Source organism: Peromyscus maniculatus, chromosome X (genome assembly GCF_049852395.1).
Source record: "Peromyscus maniculatus bairdii isolate BWxNUB_F1_BW_parent chromosome X, HU_Pman_BW_mat_3.1, whole genome shotgun sequence".
Lineage (NCBI taxonomy): Eukaryota > Metazoa > Chordata > Mammalia > Rodentia > Cricetidae > Peromyscus > Peromyscus maniculatus.
In genome coordinates, this window is record NC_134875.1 from 22,600,072 (window position 1) to 22,627,767 (window position 27,696).

Here is a 27,696-nt window from a genome sequence, read left to right on the forward strand (position 1 = left end):
ATACATCCATAAAAACAGCCCTTAAAGACATTTACTGGGCCTGAACGTAGCAGCTCCACTTGATGGCCTATTTCTCAGGAATAGCATGGCCTGCCCCCACTCCTTTTATCTTATCTCTTCTGCAAAACATGAAAACCCTTGTCCTTGGCCTGGGTTGTAGTCCTCAGCCAGGATAGAAACGAGAATGAGGCTAGTTGCCAGTCCAGTGTAGTTGCTTAACACTAAACTTCTTGTCACCCTGCACTTAACCCTTGTGGAAAAGGAAACCCATGATGAAAATCAGTCATGATTTCTCAATTTCTCAAACCAGTAAATTTGATTCTTTTACATGAGGCCCGCTTCGATCCTTGGGTTTGTCTCCTTTTATAGTGTAGTTTCATTTCTGTGTGAAGGGAATTTTATTTCCATTTGTAGCTCAGGTGTCAGAGGGGTTTTCAACTGTTTACCCTCTAATCTTAGTAAGCCATGCAGAACTTTAAAAATAGCGATGAACTCCTCTTGTTTATTGTTAATTTTGTTTTGAGGCAGGGTCTTGCATAGCCCAGGCTGGCTTAAAACTTACGATGTAGCTGAGGGATGACATTTAAAGTATCATCCTCCTGCCTCTACCACCACTGTGCTAGGCTCAGAGTGTGTGTGCCACTGTACTCGGTTTATGTGGTACCAGGGATTGAACACAGGACTGCATACTAAGCAACCACTCTACTATGCAGGCTATAACCTTAGCCCTCTTCTAGTTTTGAGTACTTCCTCATCGCTCTCTTTGCTTCTACGTGTGGTTGGTTCTGGGAACAGAGCTTGGACTAGTCTCTGTTCACAGAAGCCAGACTAATGTGCTCCCATTTGAGATAGAGAAGTAGCAGCTTGGGGTTAGAGTGGCATATATCAGGTTATACTCTGTAAATATACATACTAAGATGCTAACTTCCAAAACCTATTACGGAAGACTAAGACAAGGAGTGTCCCAGAAGGGGTTAGAACTAGAAAGCTGTTGGGCCGGCCTACCCCTACTTATCTTGAACTAATGTCACCTCTTCTGAGAACTCTGAATCCTCCTGCCCCATGCCTTAGTGTCCCAGCATCTCGGGTTCCTTCTAGCATGTCCCCAGTTGTCCTGTACAGAGATCTTTTACATGTCTGCATCTAATTTCTCACCATCTTCTTCAAGAGAAGTGCCATGTGTTCCTCCATGTGTGTCAGTGTCCCGTTGGACCCGGGGTAGACTCTTGATGCAGGTTTGCTGACTTCAGAAGCAACACACAGACTTGTGAGTAGCAGCCTTGAGGACTATACCTCGTGTCCCCTGGGGAACACTGTGTACCTTGGGCAAGTCTCTTGAACTTTCTCAGAGAAATGGTAGAAGTAGCCCCTCCTCTGCCTGCCCACTAAGATCGTGCACATGAAATAGCTTTGGCAGGTGAAAGCACCTTTCATTTATTAGATTTTCATGTGGAAGAGTAGGTCAGACACAGGGCCAGTGCTCCCCTGAATAAATGGAGCTGCATACTAGATGAGGAACACAGCATTACCAGAGTCTCTGTGCAAGCACGGACCTCTTTAGCAGCCTCCTGAGCAGCTCTCTCTCTGCATGTCTCTAGAAAGTTCTTTCTTTAAGAAAATCCACCTGGCCTCACAGATTTTATTTTTAACCAAGTCCAGTCCATGGTGTTGAATAAACCAGTCGGCCCTGAATTAGGAGCTACTTTGAGAGACAGGAAGCAGCATTTTAAATGAACAGAAAGTCTGAGTGACAGACCATTTTGAAGGAAAAGCACTTATGTAATAATAGTGCTGGGGACTGAACTTGAAGTCTGTATGAGATAATGAAATAAACAGATGAAAATCATTGATAATGAAGCTACTGTTTCTAAAGACCATCATATCCAGACTGATTATCATGCCCCTGGGAAGCCTATTTATTTAACAAAATCCTCTTCTGTCCTTCATAAATACAAAAAATTTCCCATTTGAAAATCCTTATGCGTGGACACTGATAGCCCAGCTTTTCCTAATGCCGGTGGATAGCACATGGCAGCAATGCTCTGTGCTTTCATTATGAAAATATAAAAATAATAAAATAATTTGGGGGCTGATTTTGATCCTCAGCCCTGTATAAATTGAGTGTGGTAACACACACCTCGATTTTAGGCACTGGGGGTAGGGGTAGAACCAGGAAGGTTAAACATCAGGGTCATCCTTGGCTACACAACACATTTGAGGCTACCCTGGGCTATGGTGAGACCCTGTCTCAGGACCAAAAAAATTTCACCCTGAACAACAAATGTCTCTGGTCCCAACAATGATAAGTTTGCTAGTCTGGCTCACCTGGGACTTTGCAGTTTTTACATAGGAGTTCCCAAGTCCCAGAAATCCCCTCAGTTTTGTGCAAATTACCAATAGCTGGTCACCTCTGGGCCCCTGTGTCTCTGGCAGCTTCCAGATATGAAAAGAAAGGTGCCATTCCGATGGGGGTTTTGCCTTGGAACTATGAGGGAGTCGGGGGACTTGCAGCTTCCTCGTTCCCCTTTTAATTCCTGACCTTCTGCCTGAAGTACCCCCAGTCCTGCTATCTTTGTGCCTACATCCTAGCCAAGTTCGACACAAGTTTCACAAAGCAGGACTCAGCCAGTGAATGTGGTCACAGAGGGAAATAATAGCTAACTCTGCTAGTGAGCTTGCCAGGTACTGTGCTGGGCACTTTGTGGGCATTCATTCTCGCGACAGCCTTTTTGCTGGACTGCATCCTTTACCCCCATTTATCATCCTCCCTCTTGTTCTGATAACACTGAGGACAGAGGACCAGAGGCCACGGCACTAATAAGGCAGGTGGAATTCAGAGCCAGCCGGTCCCTGCCTTTATCCACTATTCTGCTCTGGCCCACAGATGCTTGGCTCCTCTTCCCTGGGGTTCAGAATTGGCCTTTCTATTCTTGATCAAGTCTCTAGCCTACGTTTGCTTTTGTTGCTAGTCCATGCTACCTGGAATAAGTGCTCAATGCTGCTAAATCTTGTCCTTTCTTTGCCCCTCACCCCACCCTCAGATGCAAACAAGGGCATCAGGCCTTTGCAATCTCTCCAGTCATGTTTCTTTCTTCCTTTCCTGAGAGCTCTTTGCCCTAGAGTTACCCCAGTGTCTAGCTAGAGGGCGCCCTTTGCTTGCCTCTGAGGCTAGCCCTCCATTCAATCTCTTCTAGACAAGTGACTTGGTTTGCTTCCTTTATTTCTTTGTTCCTTTGTTTTGTGAGACGGGGCCTAGGCGGGTTTTGAACTCTCTACATAGCTCAGGATGATCTCGAACTCCTGATTCTCCTGCCTCTGCCACCCAAGTACTGGGATTGCCGGCATGTGGCACCACACACAACTCACATGGCTCTTCAAATAAAAGCACTGAATCCCCTGTAGAGGTTTGGAGGCTGTGCAGAAGAGACCCTTCAACCCTAGACTAAGAATCCAGTTTGCAGCCCAGCTCTATGGTGAGCGTGTATCATCTTTGAAAAGTCGTGGCCCTTTTATTTATAAAGTAAAGAAATATGACAAAACTACTCCTAAAACTCTTTCCATTTCTGTCAGGCTCTGAGATTCTAAGATTTGGGAGGAAAGTAGAAATTTGAAAGGAAGGAAGACATGCAGCCCCCTGAGTGACTTTGAATGTCTACTTCTGTCCTTGATGGCTTCCCAAATAGTCGACAGTGAACGCGATTCAAATGGAGCCTCAAGGTAGAATCACTCTCATTAGGATAGCCGTGAGTTCTTCATTTCAGTCTTCCTGCAGCTGACAGGGGAGCGGACAGGCTGGCTGTCTGAGAAGTCAGAGTCATTCTCAGGTTCTGATCCTGGAGAGTTTGGGGTGAGATTCGCGTAATTAAATCTTAAAGAAAAACGTATCTCTCGGAGCATCACACAGCTCTGGCGGGGCTTCCGAGCCAAAGAAATGGAATTCAATGACTGTTGCTCCGAATAATGCTCGACACAACTGCCCAGGATGGAAATTAGACACCCTCTAGCCACAGAGATAGATCAGTGACGGCAGAGATACATCTAGAAAGGTGCCAAGGCCTGAAGGCCAGGTAAGAGCTGAGGAATACAAAGTGGCCTAGCAACCAGAGGGAGGAAGGCAATTTTCACTCTTTCCAAGAACCTCTAGGCTTGAGAGCTTGTGTAGTTTTTGACCCAGTTGTCCTTGTGTGGATTGCTGTGAGCTTTTATTAAGTATTTATGTGGCAGTTTATATTTTACCAAGTGCTTTACAATCACTTTTATTTGGCTTAGTAAACTTTTCCTGGACTCCCATCTGTTTATGCGCAGGAGAGACATTTTGGTGTTGTTTGCTTAGCGCCTCCATGCATACAACCTCACACAAGGGGTGACTTGTTCGAGAGGCACAGCAGCTACCGACTGCCGAGGGCACCCACCGGAGCAGGAGTGGGCATGGTTCACACTGGCGTTCTGGTCCCTTCCCTCTGTTATTCTTTCGTTTGTAATTGATGGCTGGTGACTAGAAAGTACCAGCCCCGGGCCCAGGCCTGCTAAGGGTGGTGCTAGTCTGCTCTGGAGCCTGCGGTGGTGACAAGCTCTTTGTCCGGACTGGTTATCCCCTCTCTCTGTGTTCCACACTGCCACTCTTCAGCAGACGAAGACGCACTGAATGTTCTTCCTTCCTGCTGCTTCCGGACCCGGATGGCAGCCTTGCTTCAAGGATCGAGTAGTTCCTTCAGTGTTCCGGACCCAGGTGTACACTGCCTTCCCTTGTCCTTGCTAGCCCCTTCCTTCCTCACCTCTGGGGACACGCTGTCTCAGTTAGGGTGTCTTCTTCTATTGCTTTGAAGAAACACTGTGACCACAGCAACTCTTACAAAGTAAAACGTTTAATTGGGGTGGCTGGCTTACAGTGTCAGAGGTTCAGCCTGTTATTACCGTGACAGAGAGCGTGGTGGCATGCAGACAGACATGGCGCTGGAGCTGAGAGTGCCACATCTTGCAGGCAACAGGAAGTCGACTGACAGTCATACTGTGGGAAGCCTGAGCAAAAGAGACCTCAAAGCCCACCTTCACATTTACACCACTTCCTCCAACAAGGCCACACCCATTCCAACAAAGCCACACCTCCTAATAGTGCCGCTCCCTATGAGACCATGGGGGGAACACACTATTCCAGTCCACTAGATGCTGCAATATAGAAGGGTTTGACTTTCAGTAGTTCACAATGTGAATACTGAAATTCCACAGTCCCAATGCTTCAGGATCAAGAACTTCCTGCAGGTTGATATGATGTCACAGCTGGGAAAATCCCATGACTCATCTCGTATGATAGGTCACGGTGAAAGTGTAGGTACATTGCAGATATTTCATATCTCTAGGTGGTTTTCATTATGTGGATAAGGAATATAGGAAACAGGAAGGAATTTCATGTTTGCATGTGAGTCTCATCTGGGGGATATCTCATTATATACAAATCAGTATCCCCAGATCAGAGGGAAAATCCAAACACTTCTAGTCCTGAGCATTTTAGACAAGAGGTAAGTAGAGGTGTGCTCTCTTTCACATGTTGACAGTGGAAGGCCTAGAACGGGTGTCAGATTTGGTTCACAACCATAAAACGTCCTGAGTTCAGAGAGCGTTGGGAAGTCTGTGCCATTCAAAAAAGAGGCTGTGATACAACCACTGAATACTGCCAGCAGGCGTGCATCTCAAGTGGGTTCAGTTTGCAAGCCTAGAGACTAGTCTGAAGGGATGGCCCTGAGGCTGGAAGTGGGATGTGAGCTGTGAGAAGCCATCTGTCTGGCTAGCTGGACCAAGTGGTATGTGCCACCCCACTTGAATGGTAACATTTAGTGGGGCATAGAGAAGTACCTGTGCCATCTAGACAGCAGCTGATGTCTACAGTAAGGTGACGTGGTGAGTGGAATAGATTGACAGGGAGACCAGGAGCCTAGTGTAAGGAGGTAGTCCTCCGTCAGTGAGCATAGACCCAGCTAGACTGAATGATAAGAACTAGGCAAAAGTCCATTCGAGTTTCTACCCTATAAACTGAGCTTTGTAGGCGAGGCCTTCCACCTCACATCAGCCCCATCAACATCTAGTGAGGCCCTAGTGTGTGCCAGAAACCAAGTAAGGCAGTAGACCCAAAGAGGAATACAACTGAGGGAAATGGGTCAGAGTTCAGGTCATATGGCCAGGGAACGAGGAAGCATTGTAAGGCCAGAGGAGGTCATGCCTGGACGCCTGGGGCTGCCTCACTCCAAGAGTGGGAAAGAATGGCTTTGAAGAGCAAGGCTAATTCCCAAGCCTGGCCTTGCCTGCTGAGTCACCTAAAAAGCCCTGCAGTAGCTCTGTTTCCTCCGGCCCGCGGAATGCCTAGCCCTTCAGGTGACTACAGCTAAGCGGGGGAGATGCTTCCGGCAGAATGATAGCAGGAAGGGTTATCTTTTCCAGATTTTCCCCAGTGCCCTTTGCTGTGAAGTCGGTCTGCCCTTTGCTCCCGACCTCTGGCAATTCCTGGTGACATTCAAAACAACACAATGACCTTTGACCCACTTGAAGCCCGGGCCTGTAAGCTCTCCCCTGACAGGCCCTGTCCCTTGGAAGCTCTGTGAAGGTCTTTCTGCCTGAGAGTCCTCCTCAGCTGGGCCTCCCCAGGGCCTGCCACTTCGACGTCAGAGTTCTAGTGCAGAGGCCAACAGGGAAAACTTGGGTGTTCCTTACCTTGAAAATATGTTCTTGCCCTCTGCTATTCCCCACCCCAGCCTTAACTTACACTTTACCTAGAGCCAGACTAGAAACAGCTAAGTGTGGCTGTGAGGGACGTGAAGCTTCTCCTAACGATTGTTCTCATGGTTCCTTTGGGCTCTCTTGGGAAGTTCTTTGCAAACAACATTTGTTGAAGGCCTACTATGTGTCAGACACTGTGGTTAGTCCTTCCACATAACAAGAGCTCTCGTACAGAATGTTCTATGTTCTAGGCACTGTTGTAAGCACATAGCTTGTGTTACCTCAACTTACTGGCATTCATTGTCTGACCTAATTCCCCCAAAATATGCTACTGACATTCTGCCTTACCTGTTTGAAGGGGAGCCAGGTTTATTTTTTATTTGGGGACTGAACCATGCATGCTAAGCAAGTGCCCAGGCTGGTCTTTAATTCCCTCTGAATTCCAGACAGGCTTTGAACCGACAGTCTTCCTGCCTCAGCCTTCAGGGTATCCAGGATTTCAGACCTACATGATAAAGCCCAGCTCAAATCAACCTTTGAATCTGTAGCTTTGCCTGATAGCCCAGTTCTCTCCCGACCACGTGACTCGGCCCTTTTGTAAAGGTGTTATTATAGGGTGAGGGATGTAGCTCAACTAGTGTAGTGCTTGCTTCGTGTGCACAACATCTTTGCTTCATTCCCCAGCACTGTGTGAATGGATCTTGGGCAATGCACGCCCTTCATCCCAGCACCTGGGCGGTAGGCTTCCTTTTCTCTCCCCTCCCCTCCGGGGTCCTCTGTACACTTTGCTTTTTTAGACTGACATGCAGGCGTTGCTGTCCCAGACCTATTCTATCTTCCCCTCTCTCCTGGGCAACTACTTCTCACAGCCCCAGATTCTGGTGAATGATATCAACTTCTCCCATTTTCTTTACCATCTGGAACATATTCACTACTTTGCTGGACTTAAGTGATTCATAGTCCTTTCTCAAGTGAGATTTGAAACAGGAGAGAAATGGATTGGGACTCACTTATTCTCTTACCATATTAATGTCCACTAAAATGAGATGTAAATGGGTTTGCACCCTTCTGAGTCTTTCCCTAGCACTTATTTCTTGCTACTAAAATCTCTTTGTATTTTCCAAAAGGCAGCACAATTGTGTGAAAACACAGGTATTTCTTGGAGTAGCATGGATAAGTCTGTTTTCTTGTAATGTGCTCTAAAGTTGTAACTGTTGTGCTAAAGTTATAAAAAATAAAACAAATGAAACATTTTTTTTCTTGGAATATATCCACAAAAATCTATGTTTAATGGTCCACACTTGCAATCCTTAGTATCAGAAGGCAGAGGCAGGAGGTTTTAACACCATTAGTTTAGGACCAGACTGATGTTCGTATTGCAAGTTCCAGGGGTACATACTATCACTCAAAGTAAACAAAGAAATTTGCACAAATAAGTAAGAAAATTGCCCCTTTATTAAATACATTTAAAATCCGTGAATTCCATCTTTACTTTTAATTTGCTGTGTATTTATGCAAATTAAGGCTGCATCTCCAACAGAAAACAGTTTTTCTGAGAGCCTCTTAAGTTTTTTTCTACTCTGTGTTCTAGTTTGTTTTTGAGGCTATTTATTCTCTTTAAATTATCTCATTTTCCCAAAGTGCCTATTGTGGCCAGAATATTTTCCAAGGAAAGGATGGCAAACCACTGGTTGTCATGCCACAGTCTGTCCATAAGGTGGCGCTCTGAGCACATATGATCTATAGCTTGTTTTCGCTCAGCCATAACGGAGCAGCAACTGAATGTAAACTTTTGTGAAATCAAATCCTTTTAGCTGGGAGTTAGTCCTTCTGCGACTTCCTTGCAAACCCTTACCACCGATCTAATGCCTAGGGCAAGAAAGAAAGTGAAGTCTCTAGCCACTCCCCTGCCTTAAATCAGAACCAGCAGTGTGAGGAATGCACAGGACCCGTTGGAGGAACTTTTAAAGAAAAGAGTTTTCTTCTGAGTATGAAACTTGTCGTATTCGCTGTTAGAAAGGTCACTTGCTGAGTCTGTTTCTTGGTGTACATGGCGAGGGGTTGGACCCTCTGATCTGCGAAGGCGCTTCCATCTCCAGCATTCTCCATTTGCATCCCCTGATTGCTTTCCACTACTCGGCTGCTGCCTAAGCCAGTGCAGATTTAGGAAGAAAGGCTCACCCATTTTACGCTTGTTTGACTCTATTCCTCTTTTACAAGTGCTCTCTTTGCTTCAACTGTCCCAGGACAAGCATGCCCAGATGGCCTGCTTTAATTAGGTTCCTTTTCTCTTTAAGGCTTTTACACAGGTTTCCTCCTCCTCCCCCTCCAGGCCTTAACCAATCTGCCTGAAAGGGAGAAACATGTTCTCCTTTTCACTGCACAAATAGGGTTTTCTTAGTATCACGGCAGTCATTTTTGTGCTGAATAGATCCAAACAGGATGGGGGAAGAAGATACTGCAAGGCCGTGCTTAAAGGTAACACCTCTAACACCCCGCTAAATATACCCAGTCCAAAAAAGCATTCAATTGGGGAGGTAGGCATTTCTGTTCCTTTATTGCCGGAGGCCTGTTAAAACTTCTGGGAAGAGGCAGTTGTGCAAGGAGGAGGACAGTTAATCAAGTCGCAGATGAGTATTACTAACCAGATAACCCACCGTTCAAATCTCCCGAGGCTAATGGAGTGTTCCTGTCCCTGCCAAGCTCTGGGCAGTGTGCGGAGCAGATGAATTGGGGCTGTGATGGCCCAGCCTCATTCAAAGATTGTCATGAACTGCATGCATCAGCAGCACCAAGGGAACCCGTGGAAGTGAAATGCTGAATGAATTCATTACCTGGAAACTCCAGAGACGCCCCTAACTGATTCCCTTTGGGCTTGACACTCAGAGCACACATGTCACATAAAACACCCCGAGAAAACATCATCTGCGCCCCTTTGTGGCAAAGCTGACAGAGGCAGGGAGGCACATCCACTTAAGTAAACATAGTAAATCTCTTTAAAGGTATTATTATAAAAGGGATGGTGATGTGAAACAATGGATAGGTTAAACAACTGTCTTGTGGCAATCATTTCACAATACATGTGTGTGTCTAAACATCACATGGTACATGGTAAACACATTCAAATTTTGTCAATTATGCCTTGTACATGCTGAAAATCTTAAAATTAACTATAAGTACAACCTGGTTTATTTTTAAACAATCAATAGTTACAAAGATTCAGAAAGCTCGCAGTAGGGACTGAGGATAGAACACCATAGCAAAACACCCCCTCATGTGGGCAAGGCTCTAGGGTTAGTTGTCGGTTCCACACAGAGAAGCAGTGGTCTATGGTATAAAATAAACGTGAGAAGGAAAGTTACAAAATACAGAAGCAGGTCATGCCTAGCATCTCCTTATTCTCACTGTTTTCTTTACATAGTTGAACAGTTATAGAATGTATAGAGTACAGGAGTTCTCCTTTGGGGGTGATGCAATCCCAGACCCCCAGTTATTACCTAAACAAATGATAGCACTGAGCCCTGCATAAATAGTCACCCCTCTAGATCCAAGGAGTCAACCAAACACAGTCGGAAGACACAAGTAGAGGACAAGGCTGGGGTGTGGGTCTGCGGTCGAACACACGTGTCCTGAGCTGGATCTTTGACGGGACCGGGGGAAGAAAGGACGCGCTGGTCAGTGGTAGAACACTTGCCTAGTATGCATGAGGCCCACCACTGGAAAAAAAAAGGAGAGGGGTGGCCGTGGTGGCCCATGCCTCTAATCCCAGCACAGCACCCTGCAGGCAAAGGCGGGTGGATCTCAGTGAGCTCAAGGCTAGCCTGGTCTACACAGTGTGTTCCAGGCCATCCAAGGCTATATAGTGAGACCTATATAGGCTATATAGGAGAGGAGAAATAAATATGGGGGCTGCATTGTACTGAATATATTGAATATATACAGGTATTTTTCTTGTCATGACTTCCTAAATAACATAAAAACTGTATTACAGTACGTATTACAAATAATGTTGAGATGATTTAAACTATGTTCTGAAAGGCTAGAGAGAATCTACAGTCAGCCATACTGCTGGTCCCCAATGGAGTCGGTGTTCTATTTGATTGGGACTTTCTTTGACAAACTTTCTCTTTCCCTTCCTCTCTACAGATACAGCCAGAAGGCGGCAAGGAATGGGATGAAGAATCAGTTTAACCTCCATGAGCTGAAAATGAAGGGCCCTGAACCAGTGGTTAGCCAGATCATTGACAAGCTGAAGCACATTAACCAGGTATGTGGTGTAGCCAACAAAAGTGGAAATGCACAAGAAATCAATAAGAGGTAGATGATTTTCACCGCTGAAACAAATATTTAGGCATTTGGATAAGCAGCAATTATTCATTTTCTTCAATGATTTTTCTCTGGTCCTCATCTTTCACTCCATTTTTAAATTATTATGCTATTGCAGTATGAGAGAAATTGTAATGGTATGGCCTCCATGCCTGAATTCATAAAATAATTTTTTAAATGATACCATACTGACAACGAATTCTCATGTTCCTATTAATCATCTGCTGTGGCTGTGCAATAGCCTGTTGTCTAATCACCGTGATGGATAGACATTCTAATTGATTGCAGTTTCATTCCATCATTGAGCTGTCTCTTTATCCATAGTGCTATCTCTCGATCATAGATTATTTTCTTAAAATACTGTGCTGTTGGAGTAAGAGATGAGCATATTTCAATGGCTATCTCCAAACTGCTTTCCAATGAGAATATATCAGTCTTCATTTCCACCAGCAAGATGTCAGAGGTCCAGTTTCACTGCACCTTTGCCAAATTCTGACTCTCTCTTCTCGTTTTCTTCACCTGTACACATAGCTTTTTCCCCCCCTCTTGTGAGGAGTTTAGCAACCAGACACAAATAGAAGTTAGTTATACCATCTGCTTGTGATTGCTTTGTGGCCATGTTTTTTTTTTTTTTCAAAAAGCCACCAGAAAGGCTACCATATGCCACAGTGACAGTGTTCCTATGCCATGCCATGCTTCATGAATGGGAGGGCCCAGGCACTTGGCTACTACTATTTGTAGATTGGGAAGAATTGAATGTGACTAAAATGTTTATGCAAGGGCAGAAGTTTCTGCAGGAAGATGCTGGCCTGATTTTATTTTTGGTGTGAAAGTTAGTGAATTCAGGCCGTTCTGAAAACAGTGTTGCAAGGGCTTTCTACTAGCGGCGTGTTTCACTCGGATTGCACTGTGAGGCACCGGGGGCACACTTGGGTGGAACTCCTCCAGAGCCTCCGAAAGGGTTCTGAGCTCAGTGAGCACTTAATAAACGCTTGCTACTGCTGCTGAGCCCGTTGCCGAAGCAGTGTGATTATTTACAAATGTGTCTCAGAGGGTCCCATGGCAAAGACAATGTGATACCTAGGAGCAGTGGTAGTATTGATTTTTGGACTGTCTATATTGATCCCAGCTAACTGTATCTGGGTGAGAACACTCAACCATTTGGATTCCTGCATTGGTAAGAGCGAAATTTCAGGGACCATCACTGTGCCTCTAATCCTGAGTCAACAGACTTTAAGGACTATATCGTATGTGTTAACCCAGGTCCTAAGGACTTCTGAGATGGAAAAGAAATGTTAATATTCTGTTTTTACAGCCTCCCTGGGAAGGGAGCCCAAGCAGAAATATCTCAAGAAAGATAAAGTGTGATGAAGAGCCTAGAGAGATGCTGCTCATTGTTTTGGAGTGACATGGGAAAAATGTAGGGTGAACTAGACTGGGGAGAAGAGTCCTGGGGGGGACAAATGTTAAGAGCTACCAGAACTCATGTGTAAAGTTGGAAGAAGTAAAGAGGGATAGTTATAAGGAAGACCAGACAAAGACCTGTGGATAGAAGCCACCTGAAAAAAAGGAAAAGTTGAAAAGATGCAGGCTTAAATATGATCTAGCAGTCACCAAAGGTGTTTACAACGAGCCTTTTTGTAAAGGCTTCAGGTACAGTTAAAGAATATGGACTTGCATCCACACGGGTCTGAATTTAGTTGTGGATCTTTACCGTGTGTATGTATGTATGTGTGTGTGTGTGTGTGTGTGTGTGTGTGTGTGTGTGTGTGTGTATGTATGTGTGTGTATTAATATATATGTGTGTGTGTGTGTGTGTGTGTATATATATATATATATATATATAATTTTATAATATATAACCTTAGGCAAATCAGTGCTTTCATTCTCCCATCAGTAGAATGATGGCTATCTAAAGCACATGGCTATCTAAAGCACATATGTGTGTACATAAGAGAACACACATACATGTACATACACATATGCATATATAGAATTGTATGTGTATACCAGGCCCTTATTAAATGGTAGTTATGGAGATGCTGTTCAGGCTTTTCCCTGTAGGCAGGACTTAACTTTGAAAGGGAGCTTTAGTACTTCAGCCACTGAGTTTTATGTGAGGGCAGATTCCTTTATTACTTCCTTTCTTGTCTCTCTCACATTTTTTCCTTTCATCTAACTTTCAGCCACAAAAGCACACACTAATCCGTGGGGAGGTAGAGGTAAACACAGTCGGAAGAGCGAGTTCGCCGTCGGCATGCCTTTCTTCTCCCTCTACGCATAAATCAGTGTGTGGACATTTTCCGTTTGTGTCCAAATACCGTTGAGCAATCGATGGTCCTTGGTAGACCAGGTTTGCCTGGTAGCCTTGGGCTGCCTCCAGACACCCACACTAACTTTCTTTTATTCTGACCTTTGTTACTTTTCATGCACAAAACGCCACATCTTTTGAACGGCTAAACCTCACCTTTGTTTGGCCATTGTTCATGTGAAAGTGAGGTTCTTTGAGGAAATGACAAAGGAGAAAGTTTTGATTAGGATGATAAGGATGATAATACTGATTATGTGTTAGATTTCTATAGCATATAACCTTATTTCAATCATTGCATATTCTCCAGACTAGTTGTTTAGCATGGAAATCCAACCTGGAATTGTATGAGAGAGATATACTCTCACAGAACCATTCTTTTCAAGAATTTATTACCCTTAAACATTTTATCATCGTCACGAAGTGATAAATGTTTATCCCTTTTTTATAGCAGAGAAACTGAGGCAGGGAGCCATTAGAGGCTGTGAAGGCATGCTGCCAAAATATCTATTGAGTATACTTGAAAATTCAATCAATTATCCAGATGTTGTTTCTTATATACTGCCAAACATCTGGATTCACTGAATGCCTCACTAAATTGGCCTAAACTTTTGGCAGTGGGGAGGCAGAATCAAGTTAACTTGCCTGTGTTCACATGTGAGTGGCGAATCCAGGTAATGTTACTTTCCATAATATGTGTCTAGAAATACAGACATATCTTCCTATCTGTGCTTGTGTGTCTATCCTTTGAACTACACCATTTATGAGCACATCCCAAAATAACTCAACTTTCTTCCCCAGAAATTCTCAGCTGCCTCCTTTCAGGTTTCTGTTGATAGCACTGGAAATAATATACCCACTAGGGGAATAAAGTAACATTATTTCTACATTGACAGTCCCGGGATGGGTCCAGGGTCAGTCCCGGGCCTGTTTCCGGGGAAGCTGTGCAGGTGTGTAATATGTTCCCTCCTTCTAAGCCACAGTTCATGTGTAACATTCCCACGATGGAAAATGAGGTCCTTTTTATTTCCTTTTCAGTTTCTAATTTGTGTGAGGATTTATTGTTTTCTGTTAGGAGAGAAATTAAACCCTTCTTGGTTCTCAGTGTTAGTTCTGGAATTTACTAGACCATATTGCTTTTTAAAAAAAGAAAATAGCCGGGCGGTGGTGGCGCACGCCTTTAATCCCAGCACTCGGGAGGCAGAGCCAGGCGGATCTCTGTGAGTTCGAGGCCAGCCTGGTCTACCAAGTGAGTTCCAGGAGAGGCGCAAAGCTACACAAGAGAAACCCTGTCTCGAAAAACCAAAAAAAAAAAAAAAAAAAAAAAAAAAAAAAAAGAAAATAAAAAACAACTTTTGTTTCTGTTTGTGTTCATCTGCTCCAGGCTCTTGTGTGCAGAGAAGACTCCAGAAATACCAAGAATGACCATAATACCTACCTACTTAGATGAGGCTATGGGCCACTTATCCTCTAACTTAGTTATGTTGGTAGCATTTTCTCTGTTTAAGTGTATTTATTAGTTACAGCTAATTTTGCTGTTTGTAAACTACCATAGAAGTTATTGTCCCCAAGGAGAAACTGGCCATTTATCGTGTTCCCCATTTCAGTAAAGGTTCAAATGAAATTCCAGAAATTGTTTTCCTGCCTGTTGTAAAGAGTTGAGGCCAGAGCAGTCAATACCTGCCCATTTGGTGTCAAGAGTTTCTCATTCAAAGTAGGATAAAGTCTCATCTGTTTAGGAGGGCTGAAATGCCTGCTGAATGGCGGGGGAGTGGACGAGATAGCCTCTTAAGATTCCTTCCAGCCGTGTGATTCTGTGATTTGTGACTCAAGGTCAGGCTTTAACCCAGCACCCTCTTGTGAACAAGTCCTGTGACTTTATTCTCTGCTCTGCACTCTTTTTATAACACCCTGTTCCCAGGTCACCCCTTTCCACTTTGTAACCTCTCAGCTTTTCAGAGCATGTCCCCTTCCCACCAGCTTTCCAACCCAGGCAGATGGAACTTCAACTTGCCCTCCCCTATCCAGTTGTCTGTTCTTCTGCCTTCTTTTTATCCGGCTATAAAACATTCAATGGTAAAAACCATTTTGGCATTTATCGCTCCTACTACGTATCCATTCCCCAGGGCCAGATATTTGACCTGTCTTTGAATCAAGCTAACCATGTAACTCTATCTAAATGATAATTCAGCCATACATTTGCATGGCACAAATCAGTTTGTAGATACTCTCTCATGAACATTAGATAAACTGATGACATTGGCCCTGAGAGGAAAGCGAGATGGGTAGTGTTACTCACGTTTACCAGAAGAAGAAATTGTAATGTTCTAATGAGACCCAAACTCCAAGGCTACTGGGTTCATTCTCTGTTCTTTCCTTCTACTTCTCTTATGAAGAGAAGAAGAAAAACAAGATATTATTAGGATCCATGTATAAAAGATGTATAGGAATACAGATATCTAAGGCCCCTTAATTTGTGTTTTAACACTTTTCAAGGACCAAATATAGTCATTTCTATAGTCTAAGGCTTTAAAGTCTTCAACAAAGAAAGACTAAGAATGTTTTTCAGAATCCTAATTGGCACAATCATTAGAAAACCACCTACCAAATTCATGATGTACAAATAAAGGTGCTTTGGACCATGGATTTGAGTTAGTTTTTTGTGAGCTATCTCTAATTCATAGACAATGTTAAATGTCCAAATAAAAATGTAAAAATGTACAGTAGACAATGAAATATCTCTCTTGCTATCTCTTTCTCGAAACAGTGGCAAACTATTTTTCAGATGCTTGACAGACAATGGAACAATGAAGACACTTGTTTTCTAGATAGAATGTTAAAATTTTAATAAGTGAATCTGTAAAGTTGTTGAGTAACAAAGAGGATACATGGTACATTCATTAGCATGCAGTTTTTTCAGATCTTTGAGTTGGATCTTAGTCATGGTAGAAACACACACACTAAGTAACTTTTTCTTAGTCTTCTCATGAGAACCAGTGAATGCTGTAAAACACTGACCTGGTCCAGCCTTTCTGAAACTAATTGTTTCTAGGTTTTTTTTTTTTTTGGTTTTTTTCGAGACAGGGTTTCTCTGTGTAGCTTTGCGCCTTTCCTGGAACTCACTTGGTAGACCAGGCTGGCCTTGAACTCACAGAGATCCGCCTGCCTCTGCCTCCCGAGTGCTGGGATTAAAGGCGTGCGCCACCACCGCCCGGCTGTTTCTAGGTTTTAAAGAAAAAGTTTTTTGAAAATCAAATTTAAATAAAAGACCTTCCCCAAATGGAGCTATGTCCCAATGTCTAGGATACTTTTTTACTTGTGAACAGTGTTTCAGAACCACGGTAGCTTCAATTTCCAAACAGAGCCAGAGGGGCGGGGGAGGAGGGAGAGACAGAGATCTGCAAAAGCCAATGAAATGACTTCTCAGCCACAAAAGGACAGTGTAAATTAGTCTTTAAATATCAACCCCTAGACTCTGTGGAGCTAAACATTATTTCACAAAGGAAGAGGAATTAGCTGATACATTCCAAAGCACATTTATCATTAACAAAATCTTTTGTCGTTCTTCTTAATAGCTTGAAATATAATTACAATGTCTGGTGGCTTTTGGGGAGCATGTGTTTTTAATAACTTAATTACTATTTACAATTTAATAACATTGCACCAAGAATAATTCTCAAATATTTTCGATTGAATTTCTTGAAAAGGAACTATTTTCTATATTTAGAATATACACCATAAATTGGGTCATGTATTTCAGTCTTTGCATGAATGGTGTGCATCATAGTTTTGGGATCACTATCATGATAATCTTGATTGAGCAATGGAGGGATATACATTTTTTTCATTACTATTGTTGGTTTTATGCATCACTTTTATCCTGCGAGGAAAAGTCATGAGGCACAACAAATCCCACTATAAGAGTTTTATTAGGAGAAGGGATGGGGCAGAAAAGAATGTGATCAGTCCTGTTTAAAAGACATGTGCAGAGACAGGGGAGGGTACATGCGATCTGCCTTTTGTGGACTACCCCCGTGCATGCGCATATGGGCCCATGTGGCTATGCCATGCCACACATGCCTGCTCATAGATTACGTGATCATGCTGCGTGCAAATTATGTGACCAGGTAGCATACGGATTACTTAGGACTTACAGCCCCAGAAATGACTAGTTGTCTCAACAGGGCATGCATGGTCATGGAGGTGTGGTTAGAATTCCTATCAACTATATATTACTGTATTCCATTTTCTATAGATTTTAATTTATTTTATTTATTGTTGTTGTGTATGTATACTGTAGTTTGCTCCAAAGTCTTATTCAGTATAAATATGGATGCACATAAACAAGCATGATTTTTTGTGCAGTATGTCATGGCAGGAGGTCCTACTTAAGCAGTTCATCTTTGAAACAAAAAGCAATGTGGCACAAGGCATGAACTTGCTAATTATCTCTTATGGACATTAACTAGGTTTCTTCATAGCAAGTACACCTCATTACCCATTACCCTCACTCATTAACCCATGGAATAGTTACCATACTGAGTGGAGGCAGTCTCTGCAGAGATCACTGAACCAAAACCAGGCAGAGCCCGCAGGACCTATAGCTCAGGCCTTGTGCTCTCTCCCAGAGGCTGACTCAAGGCCACATCCAGAATCAGTCCTCCTGACACTCTCATCCCTTGGCTCTCGACTCCTCTTTCTTCCTCGGCACTTTAACAATTCAAGGTTTTCCTCCTTCTAGAATGACAAACTTAACATCCTATTAGTCAGTGTGTTTAAATGTCAAATAACTCAGTTATTTTAGGCTAGTGCATTCAGATGCTGGTCCTTAGTCAATGTGGGAGCCTCCTGGTGTTATTTCAACCACAGAAATGCTAGTTATAAAGTTCTTCTTAGATACTGGTCTTCTGAATAGAAAGATAAAAAGTCTCAGGCTGCTCTTGAAATTCTTGAACGTTTAATCCAATGTGAACACTACCTGAATATACTGAATATGTGCAATGCACAAGATAGTCACTGAATGTGTACCAATCCTTTTCAGCAACCTCCTAAACTTAACTGCTGGTAAAAATGGAGAGCATATAAGAGAATGGGAGTGGCAATGCCAACTGAATGTCCATGTTCTAGTGCTAATGAGCTAAAGAATCTTCTTTGAACCTGATGACCAACACTTCCAACATTTCCTTGCCATGCCACTAGAATTCTGACAAAATCCAATGGAAAAGGAGTGCTGAGCCCTCTTGTCTTGGACTGTCTTTTCCACAGAGAGCACACAATCCCAACCCTGGAGACAGTCCCATGTTAATTGTCCCAACCGGATATCTGGCGGTAGTCAGATGGTCAGGTAGTCAGCATGCCCACAGTGACTTGTTTTGTTTTTAGTTTTTGAGTCAGGGTCTTTCCCATGGTTATTTGAGTCTGAATCTTCAATTTTAGATGCATTTGACACATGACCAGAAATGGAGCCACATTCTATATGGGCTCATTGTTGGTATTTAGCGTAGGTAAAGTGATGATAAAGTCAAGTCTGTATCTCTAATTATAAGATCTTCTTAGGCAGCAAGCACAGTGATTTTGCATAGCAACTGAAAAGTGCAGTTTCTCAACCAGACTCCCATCTAATATCCAAAGTGAAAATTAAAGCATTGTTTAATTCATTAGATTTCAGTTGGTAATAGAGTTTTAAAGTGTAATCTCTTTTTCTTTTTAATAAATTGATCTAGATACTTTCTCATAACCCATATTTTTCGATTGTTATTTCCCCCCAAACATTGTGTAGTATGGGTGAGTCTGTGACAAGATGAAAAAAAAATGAGAAGCTAAAATACTGTGAGAAAATTGAGAATATAGCACTAGCATTCTTTGGAGTAAAGATTCAGGCTTTGGAGCCAAATAGATCTGTGCTCAATTACCAGATAGGTCCTTGGATAAATTATTTAACTTCATTGTTCATGTTTCCTAGTACCTGAGAAATGGGTATACTATCATCTGTCCTGAATGCTCAAAGTATAAACATGAGATACAATGTGCACATGTCATAGGCATCATACATTATAGCTATTCTTTCCTTTCCTCTTATTATAGTATGAAGTGTTAACAGAAGGGAAAGTGCAGGATCACCACTAAGTGTCTGAATCTTTGTGCACGATTGGAAGCCTACGTCTTTTCTAGTTTGGAATATTTCCGTGATCTTAAAATACTAAACACAATAATTTGAATTCTAAAGATTCTTGGGGAAATGTATCTAACCAAACTTCAACAGATTTTTTTTAACTGTTGAAAATTTAGTTTGGCTCAAAGTGCTTGAATAGAAAATGAGGATGATAAATTAAATATACGTCGTGGTGGTGGTGGTGGTGGTGGTGGTGGTGGTGGTGGTGGTGGTGTGTGTGTTTAGGTCAAGTTCTTTAGATGTTCCCTAAGTTTGAACTCTGCCCTAAATTAGATGCTCTATTAATAGGCAAACTGCCCTTGGAGTGCAGCTTAGGGATCTTAGCACATAATCCAGAAGTCTCATTTTGATCTGCAGCCCATTAGGACCTTTCACGGAATGGTGGTATCAAGTAGAAAGACTTCAGAGCTAGAAAGTTCATGGAGAGTTAATCTGCATTCCTTTTGCATTTTGTTCTCTGGTGGGAGATGTTGAGAAGGTCCTATATTTAAAATGCGGCTGCCATGAGATCCTTACTGGCAGATGTCTTCCAGGAGGTATTTAGAATGATTTGGAAAAGCATATAATATGTCTATGAGTATGTGCGCAGTTCACATGCCAGGGGAGCAGAAAGAATTCACAAGGCTTGGGCCTACTGAGCTTTCTTAAGACACCAGCACTCTCAGCTGTTGGGGCGATGTCACAGATCCTGGGAACACTGCTTGAGGCCTAAATTCCCAGAGCTCTATTTTGAATTTCAGAGATGTTCTGTTTTGCATTGCAGAGCTTAGAGCAGGCCAGACCCATTCCATGGGCTCTACCTTCAAAGAACTATGGAATTTGTTAACTACAGACAGAGACTAGTGACCACATGTTGTCAGGCAAAAGGAAAGCTGCCCCCCTGCTGCCTGAGTCTTTGTCCCTGCCTGGGATACCATGGAAAATGGTGAAGGAATCCAGACTCATTAATGAGCTAATACAAAAGATTAAGCCAAGCTAGAGGCAGTTTGTTATCGTTGCATATGGATTCTTCAAGGCAGTGGAGAGCTGAAAGATGTCCAGCTCAGAACCCAGTGGTGTTCATGCTTTTGTTCTCCAAACACAAGTAGAGAGAGGATTAAGTGTATGGGATACAATTCTCTTATTGCTGATTACTTTTTTATTTATGTTGGTTTCTGGACTATTGTGTTGCAAATTGGCCCATCAATACTTGTGATCTGGTAACTTCCAGTGCAAATGATGGTTGAACCTACAGGTTTTCACTCTAAGAAGCTGAAATTCAACACAGAAATGAGCTTCTCCTTGGGTGCATGGCCTCTGTTCTTGTCTGTCATTCTTGGAAGTCACTTAAGCAATAATCATTTCTGTGACACCTTTTAAAAATCAACCTCCTAAGGCAGAACATCAAGTAAAATATAGTCATATGTACATATATGGCCTCACATTAGGAGTTATTTAATTTATTGGGCATTTGTGTTTTATATGTGGCTAAGTTTGATTGGCTAAGTATGTATGTTGATAAGGAGATAGAGAATCCACTCTACCTACACATCTGTTACCACATGTGGATATATCATCGCCATTTGGATCCATTTATCCAATGCTGAGCAGCTATTTACCCAGCACTATGGACAAGTACACATGGAGAACACTTGAACATGATCCCTTTTGAGGTGGCTAATGAGACATACCTACATTACTACTATTCTAGCCTTATATTAGTGTTATAAGAGAAGCGTAAATGAAGTCCTGCTAGCCCAGAAAAAGAAGGATTAATTCCTACTGAGAGAATTAGACAGGACTTCAAAAATAGGCAGCCTTTAAGCCAGGCTTTGAAAGATGAGGAGAATTTTGGCAGCTAATGATTTCAAAAAAGGATCTTCCCGGCAGAGGAATGTGGTGTGAGCAGGGCCTCAAAGACATGAAAGTCTATCAATAGACATGTGGCTGGAGAGCTGAGGCCGCGGCTGGAGAAGAAGAGGAGCTGGGGAGTGAAAGATGACACTGCAAGGTGCTGAAAATGCCAAGGGCTCTAGATGGCATAATTAGGAATCTAAGGTTTACGCCTTTGGCAGTGAGAGCCGCTGAAGGGATAAGAACATGAGAGGGATATGGTCAGAGATCAGTGTTTTATAGTGTTCACTCCAAGGGTAGCTTGAAGAGACAGGGGTTAGAGGTCAGAAATTGGAGGCAAGCAATCCAGCTAATCTTGCAAGAGTTTCCAAAAAGCAGTGAAGCCTGCCATTAAAATTCATTAAACCTTCCTTTCTACTGCCTGATGGAACAGCATAGGGGGCGGGAACTGCTTCCTTTCTACTTCCTGATGGAACAGCATAGGGGGCGGGAACTGCTTCCTTTCTACTTCCTGATGGAACAGCATAGGGGGCGGGAACTGCTTCCTTTCTACTTCCTGATAGAACAGCATAGGGGCGGGAACTGCTTCCTTTCTACTTCCTGATGGAATAGGATAGGGACGGGAACTGCTTCCTTTCTACTGCCTGATGGAATAGGATAGGGACGGGAACTGCTTCCTTTCTACTGCCTGATGGAATAGGATAGGGACGGGAACTGCTTCCTTTCTACTTCCTGATGGAATAGGATAGGGACGGGAACGGCTTCCTTTCTACTGCCTGATGTAACAGCATAGGGACGGGAACTGCTTCCTTTCTACTACCTGATGGAACAGCATAGGGGGCGGGAACTGCTTCCTTTCTACTTCCTGATGGAACAGCATAGGGACAGGAACTGCTTCGTCCCTCATGTTGGCCTGGTCACCTTTTACCTGTTAGCCAGGACATAAGAAGGACAGTAATAAGCAGTGCTTTGAGTCTCAGAAGAATGCAATATGTCATAACCCACTCAAAACAGATCACTAGCTGCTGCAGGTCCCATACAAAGTTCAAAGAAAAATCTAGTACCTGAAAAGATTTATCCCTCATTGAACCTTAAGAAGTTCTCACAGTGAGGTATTTAGATTCCCTGATGAATGTGTTAACTATTACTCTTTAATCAATTTGTTACACACTTTTTTTAGTCAATATCCCAATTAAAAGTGGCTCCTTGGGTGTTGAATGTTGAGTGCCATCCATTCACTGAAGTCTCAAAAATTACTGAAACTGTGAGAACGATCGAGAGAGATTATCGTGTTTTTCTTCAGCTGCCACTGTGGGAGCTTAGATGTGTTGGAGAGACTACTGTGTTTCGTGACAGCCTCACAAAGAGGAGTGGGGGGACCAGAGGGAAGCAGTGACTGTGTGCCTTCTCTATACCTTTTTAGAACAAATTTCCTTATTTGAGAAAAACTCCTGTGCCTTTTCTAATTATAGCAGCTACTTGTAGTTTGCTGTTTCCCAAGAACAATCTTACGAGAACATTATACACTTAATGTACAGCACCATATGTTTAATTCAAGCATGTGCTGACAGTGCACTGACCTGACCTTTCACCGACGTTCTGGCCATTTCTTCTCCCCACCTCAGCACACGCTTGTGCCCTTGCTGATCAGATCTGATGCTTAAAAGGCCAATAGACCATTTAGGATGGGTAACACAGGAGCTAGTTTGCAGCTTTCCATAAATGTAGAGTTTTCTCCATTCTACTCAGCTCTGTGCCTTGTGCTCTTAAAACAGCCTGGCACATTGTAGGGTAACTGATATTTGTATGAATAAGTGAATGATTCTGTTCCAGTTTTTGACCCACCTATTTCCCTGTTTGGAGAGAATATTTCTGTCAAATACCTGCCCTGCCATCACATTCTGAAAGTCGATCCTGTTGTCTACTTTCATAAGTACACAGACAGAAGGGAACTTAGCCCTATGATAAGTCATATATGTAATCTCATTTGAGTTAGATGATACACTTTGGGACTGATGGGAGCCATGATACTTGAGATTTGGGGGGGGGATTAGAGTTGATGCAGTAAAAAAAAATAGGGCTATTGAGATTGAGGTGAATATACTTTGTTCGGGGGGGAAAATAATAAATTTGGGGAAGACTATGTAGAGACATGTTCATAGAGGAAGTATAGAGAATCCTTTTCACCATTGAAAATGAGGAGCTGTTACACTGAGAGTTTGCCTTTAAAGTTTATGTACAGAATATTTTCGGTTTTTCAAAAGGCCATCTAGAAAGACAAGTATGGTAGCACACACTTGTGATCCCAGCACTTTGGAGATGAAAGCAGGGGGGTCAGAAGTTCAAGTTCATTCTTGGTTATACAGGGAGATCAAGGCCAGCCTGGACTTCACAGACCCTGTCTCTATCAACAACAATAAAGTCGTCTAGAGTAGTCCTTTGTTCACTTTTTGAGAAATACTGTAAAATAGTACCGTGTCCTCTGTGTGAGTTCCTTGTTCTAGTTGTTCAGAATCTCCTTAGCTTGATAGGAACTGGGAAACCCACAGTCTTCCATCTTCTCTCCCTTTTCTGACTCTCACTTGGAGAATGGGTGTTGGTTATTTTTGACGGAGACAGCAAGCCATGTCCTACACCTTCTTTTCCCGTCTATTCTATCACTGTCAAAGCCTGAGTAATAGGCACTTTCATTTTCTTGGTTCCTTTTCACTCCAAGCTTAGCTTGTTGAGGCTTGAACAGCTCAGATGAAACAGCAATTCATGCACCCATTTGATTTCTAGGACTCTGGTCTTCCTGGGTCCTGAAGTCCTGTGGTGACTCATGTCTCATGTGTAGGTACCTGGAAGTTGAGAAGCGCATCCTTATTTGCACGTGACTAAAATCTTGGCCACAGCTGCCCTTATTGCACAGATTTCTCACACTTGCCTGCAGACTATAGTATCCATGAAGAAGGCCAGCTTCTCCTCTAATTAGTCCTGCAGCCTGGAACCAACCATGTCCCAACCACATTCAATTATCATTTCTCTGTACTCTGCTCTCTGTAGCCAATCACCAAATGCTTTCAGGTTATTCACTGCAACATTGTCTTTCTGGGATACTTTTATGTCCTGTGCCATTTGTGCTCATTCAGGCCTGCCTTTTTTTTTAAACCAAAAGTCCCATGTTGGGCACAAAGACTAGAAAAAAATCCATGTCAGTACCTAACTTTGGCTTCTAGGAACCTTTAGTCTTTTTCCTTTGTTTACTTATAGCACGATAAATGCCAACCTGATTTCTATTCCTAGTTTCCTTTATATATTTTCTTTCATTGATGCCAAAACAGCGTGTGTGTGTGTGTGTGTGTGTGTGTGTGTGTGTGTGTGTGTGTAACTTTTTTCTTGGGTACAAAAAGACTTAGAAGCCTTACATTTGCTTGATCCCTACATTTTCTAGCCGAGAGACAGTGCTTTCCCATAACTCCTCAGTTGTTTTTTCTTCCTCTCATATCCACCCACTCTCATCTTCTATATAGGAATTATTCATGTAGGTCAAAACATTGTTGTTTTGAGACAGGGTATCCTGGCCAGCCTGGAACTGTTTTTGTAGGCCTGGCCTCAAACTCAGAGATTCACCTGCCTCAGCTTCCTGAGTGCTGGCATTAAAGGCATGCATTACCATGCGCAGCCAAGGTTAAGGGGTGTGTGTGTGTGTGTGTGTGTGTGTGTGTGTGTGTGTGTGTGTGTGTGTGTGTTTAATGACTCTAAATTTAATAGAAAATAGTAAAAAATAAAAAAGTAAACAAGTAACCTAGAGAAAGGCAGCTGTCAAAACCTAATAGTATGTATTATAAACATGCTGTGTATTTGGTTTATGCCACACAACCTCTAATAAAGCATGCCATGCTTGTTGAATGCTTCATTTTTTTATTTTAAAAATCCATAATCTATAAATGCTTTTGGCTAGCAATGATGAGCAGCAGCAGTTTTTTTTTTTTTTCAAAGCAAAAGCACCAGAAGTTTGGAAAGGAATTGCAAGTTGTGTTATAATGCAACTGATCTCTTTCTTCCTGAGAAAGTTGGTGTCTCGCCAGAGTGTTCAATTCAGACCCACACACTCTGGGTGTATTTATAGAGTGCCCAATGAGGAAGAAGAGAACATGATCAGCTTTGCTCCCCAGCACAGCAACAATGACAAATAATCACCAGGTGAATGCTATGCAGCACAGAACTTTGGGGGGCCAAATACCATCCAAGTATGTGACAGACAGACACGTACTAGGTTGAAAGCCACCCAAACCAACTTGTAGCAACAGCACTATTGAATCTCTGGATGCTGTTGGAGAGCCTTCTCTGGAAAGGTGGACATCTAGGTGATTATGGCCACATTAAAGCTGCTTTGTAATTCCTATTGTTATGGAAATTGTAATGGAGAGTGCTACATAGCTCAGGCTGAGCTTAATCTCATAGCAATTCCTCTGTCTTTGCCTCTCAAGTGCTGGAATTCCAGGCATGCACCACCATCCTTAGGGGCTTGTGAAATCTTAATATATAGATGTTAATAAATATATGTACTGCTGTGGTTAAATGTATATTTCCAATACCATATTTACTTCTATCCCATGATTTAGCTATCATTAATGTATTACTGTTCTCTTTTACAGATGAGAAATTCAGATTGTAAATGATTCAAAAATTAAATTTGGACTTGAGTCCCTGTCTTTTTACTCTGAATTCCATGATCTTTCTTTTACCCTCCCAAGGTGATAAGAAGTAATAATAACCATTTAAGGTAATGCTGTTGCCTAAGAAGCCAATTGAAATAGCCTACAGCTAGCAGCTCCATTTCTAACAACTCCTCCCTAAGAAAGTCTATGACTACCCACAAAGCTATACAAGGATCTGTCACTGGCATTGTTGGTGAATAGCAAAAACAAACAAACAAACAAAACAACAAAAGTAAAAGTCACTCAACAATATCAAATGGAGACTCATTATGTAAGCTATATTGCTCCTATACAATGGAGTAATATGCAGCCATCAAAATTTTTTTCAAAGCATTATCGTCCTATTACACATATTGCTAAGTATAAAAGGAGATGATAATCAAGTTTGGTGGTACACATTTGTAGTCTCAGAATTTGAGAGGCTGAGGCAGGGGAATCAGGAATTCAAGACCAGGTATGGCTACATAGTGAATTTGAGACCTTGCCTCAAAAACCAACTATGAAGTACCATCATTTGTCATAAAAATATGGGTGAATATGTCTATAAGAATGTGTGTCAAAATGTTAGCAGCATTACAGTTTTCATTTTCACTTTTATACCTTTGGGCAATGCTGTGCCCAAATACTTATAACAATTATTTTTAAATTACAAAAAGCTATAAACCTATTTACATTTAAAACAAACAAAAAAATTTAAGACCGATTATATGACCAAAACTAACTTAGATCACCACGTGTAGTATTGCACACTGTTGATCTAAGCACTTGGGAGGCAGAGGCAGGTGGATCTCTGTGAGTTCAAGGACAGCCAGAGCTGTATAGTGAGACCCTGTCTCAAAACAAAAACAAAAACAAAAAAAAACTACTTTGGACCAAAGTAAAGTACCCTCAAGTCTCCCATCCAACAGCTAAGTTGCCTCTCTCTCTATTGGTTGTCTCAGAAATTACCTAGCGTTTGAATGAAAGCAGTAGGAAGGCTCTCCTGGCCTGGTGGCTTGCAAAGAAACACATATTGTTCTAGTATTTTACCCTCAGAGCCCAGGTATTATTACTTTTGATGATAACAATACCAAAATTCTTTAAATGATCCGAAGGGCCTGCCCCTTCATGCCCACTACACAGGACTCGCTGCTTACAGACATGTTCACAGCTGGAGGTGACCCTAGGTGTCTGAGTTTCCCAGAATTACCTGTCATTCCCAAATCAGTCCACACATTTTGGCGTCTATTTCTATTTTTTATCCTGGACCACTCATTAAGGAAATGAATTCCTTAAGTTTAGTATTAGGTATGAAAAGTAGGACTTCCTTTCTTTTAACTTAAAATGATCTCTTTCAGATTAAAGGGAGTAACCTCTTAATTCTAGTGTTCTAGAACTAATGTTTGTGATTATTCTACGTGTCATCATTGTGTTGTCTTCTGGGGGGGTGGTACTGGAGACTGAGGTCAATGTCTTACACGTGCTAGACAAACACTCTAGACAGCACTGTTCTATGGAGCTATAGCCCCCCCGCCCCCCGATTCTTTCACATTTTTCATTTTATGGGAAAGTATCTGTAAGTTGCCCAGGCTGGCCTCTGATTCACTGTGTAGCCCAGGCAAGTCTTGAACTTTCCACCTTCCTGTCACAGTCTCCCAAGTAGCTAG

The 27,696-nt window shown here is 42.5% G+C and overlaps 1 protein-coding gene across 1 annotated transcript in view; it reads left to right on the forward strand.

Annotated features, from left to right (window-relative positions):
• Nucleotides 1–27,696, forward strand: part of Gpc3 (glypican 3) — a 341,092-nt gene that overhangs the window by 239,421 nt on the left and 73,975 nt on the right. The window contains exon 6 of the mRNA XM_006996641.4: nt 10,855–10,975. Within this exon, the coding sequence (XP_006996703.1) occupies nt 10,855–10,975 (121 nt within the window). The remainder of the gene's footprint in view (nt 1–10,854; nt 10,976–27,696) is intronic.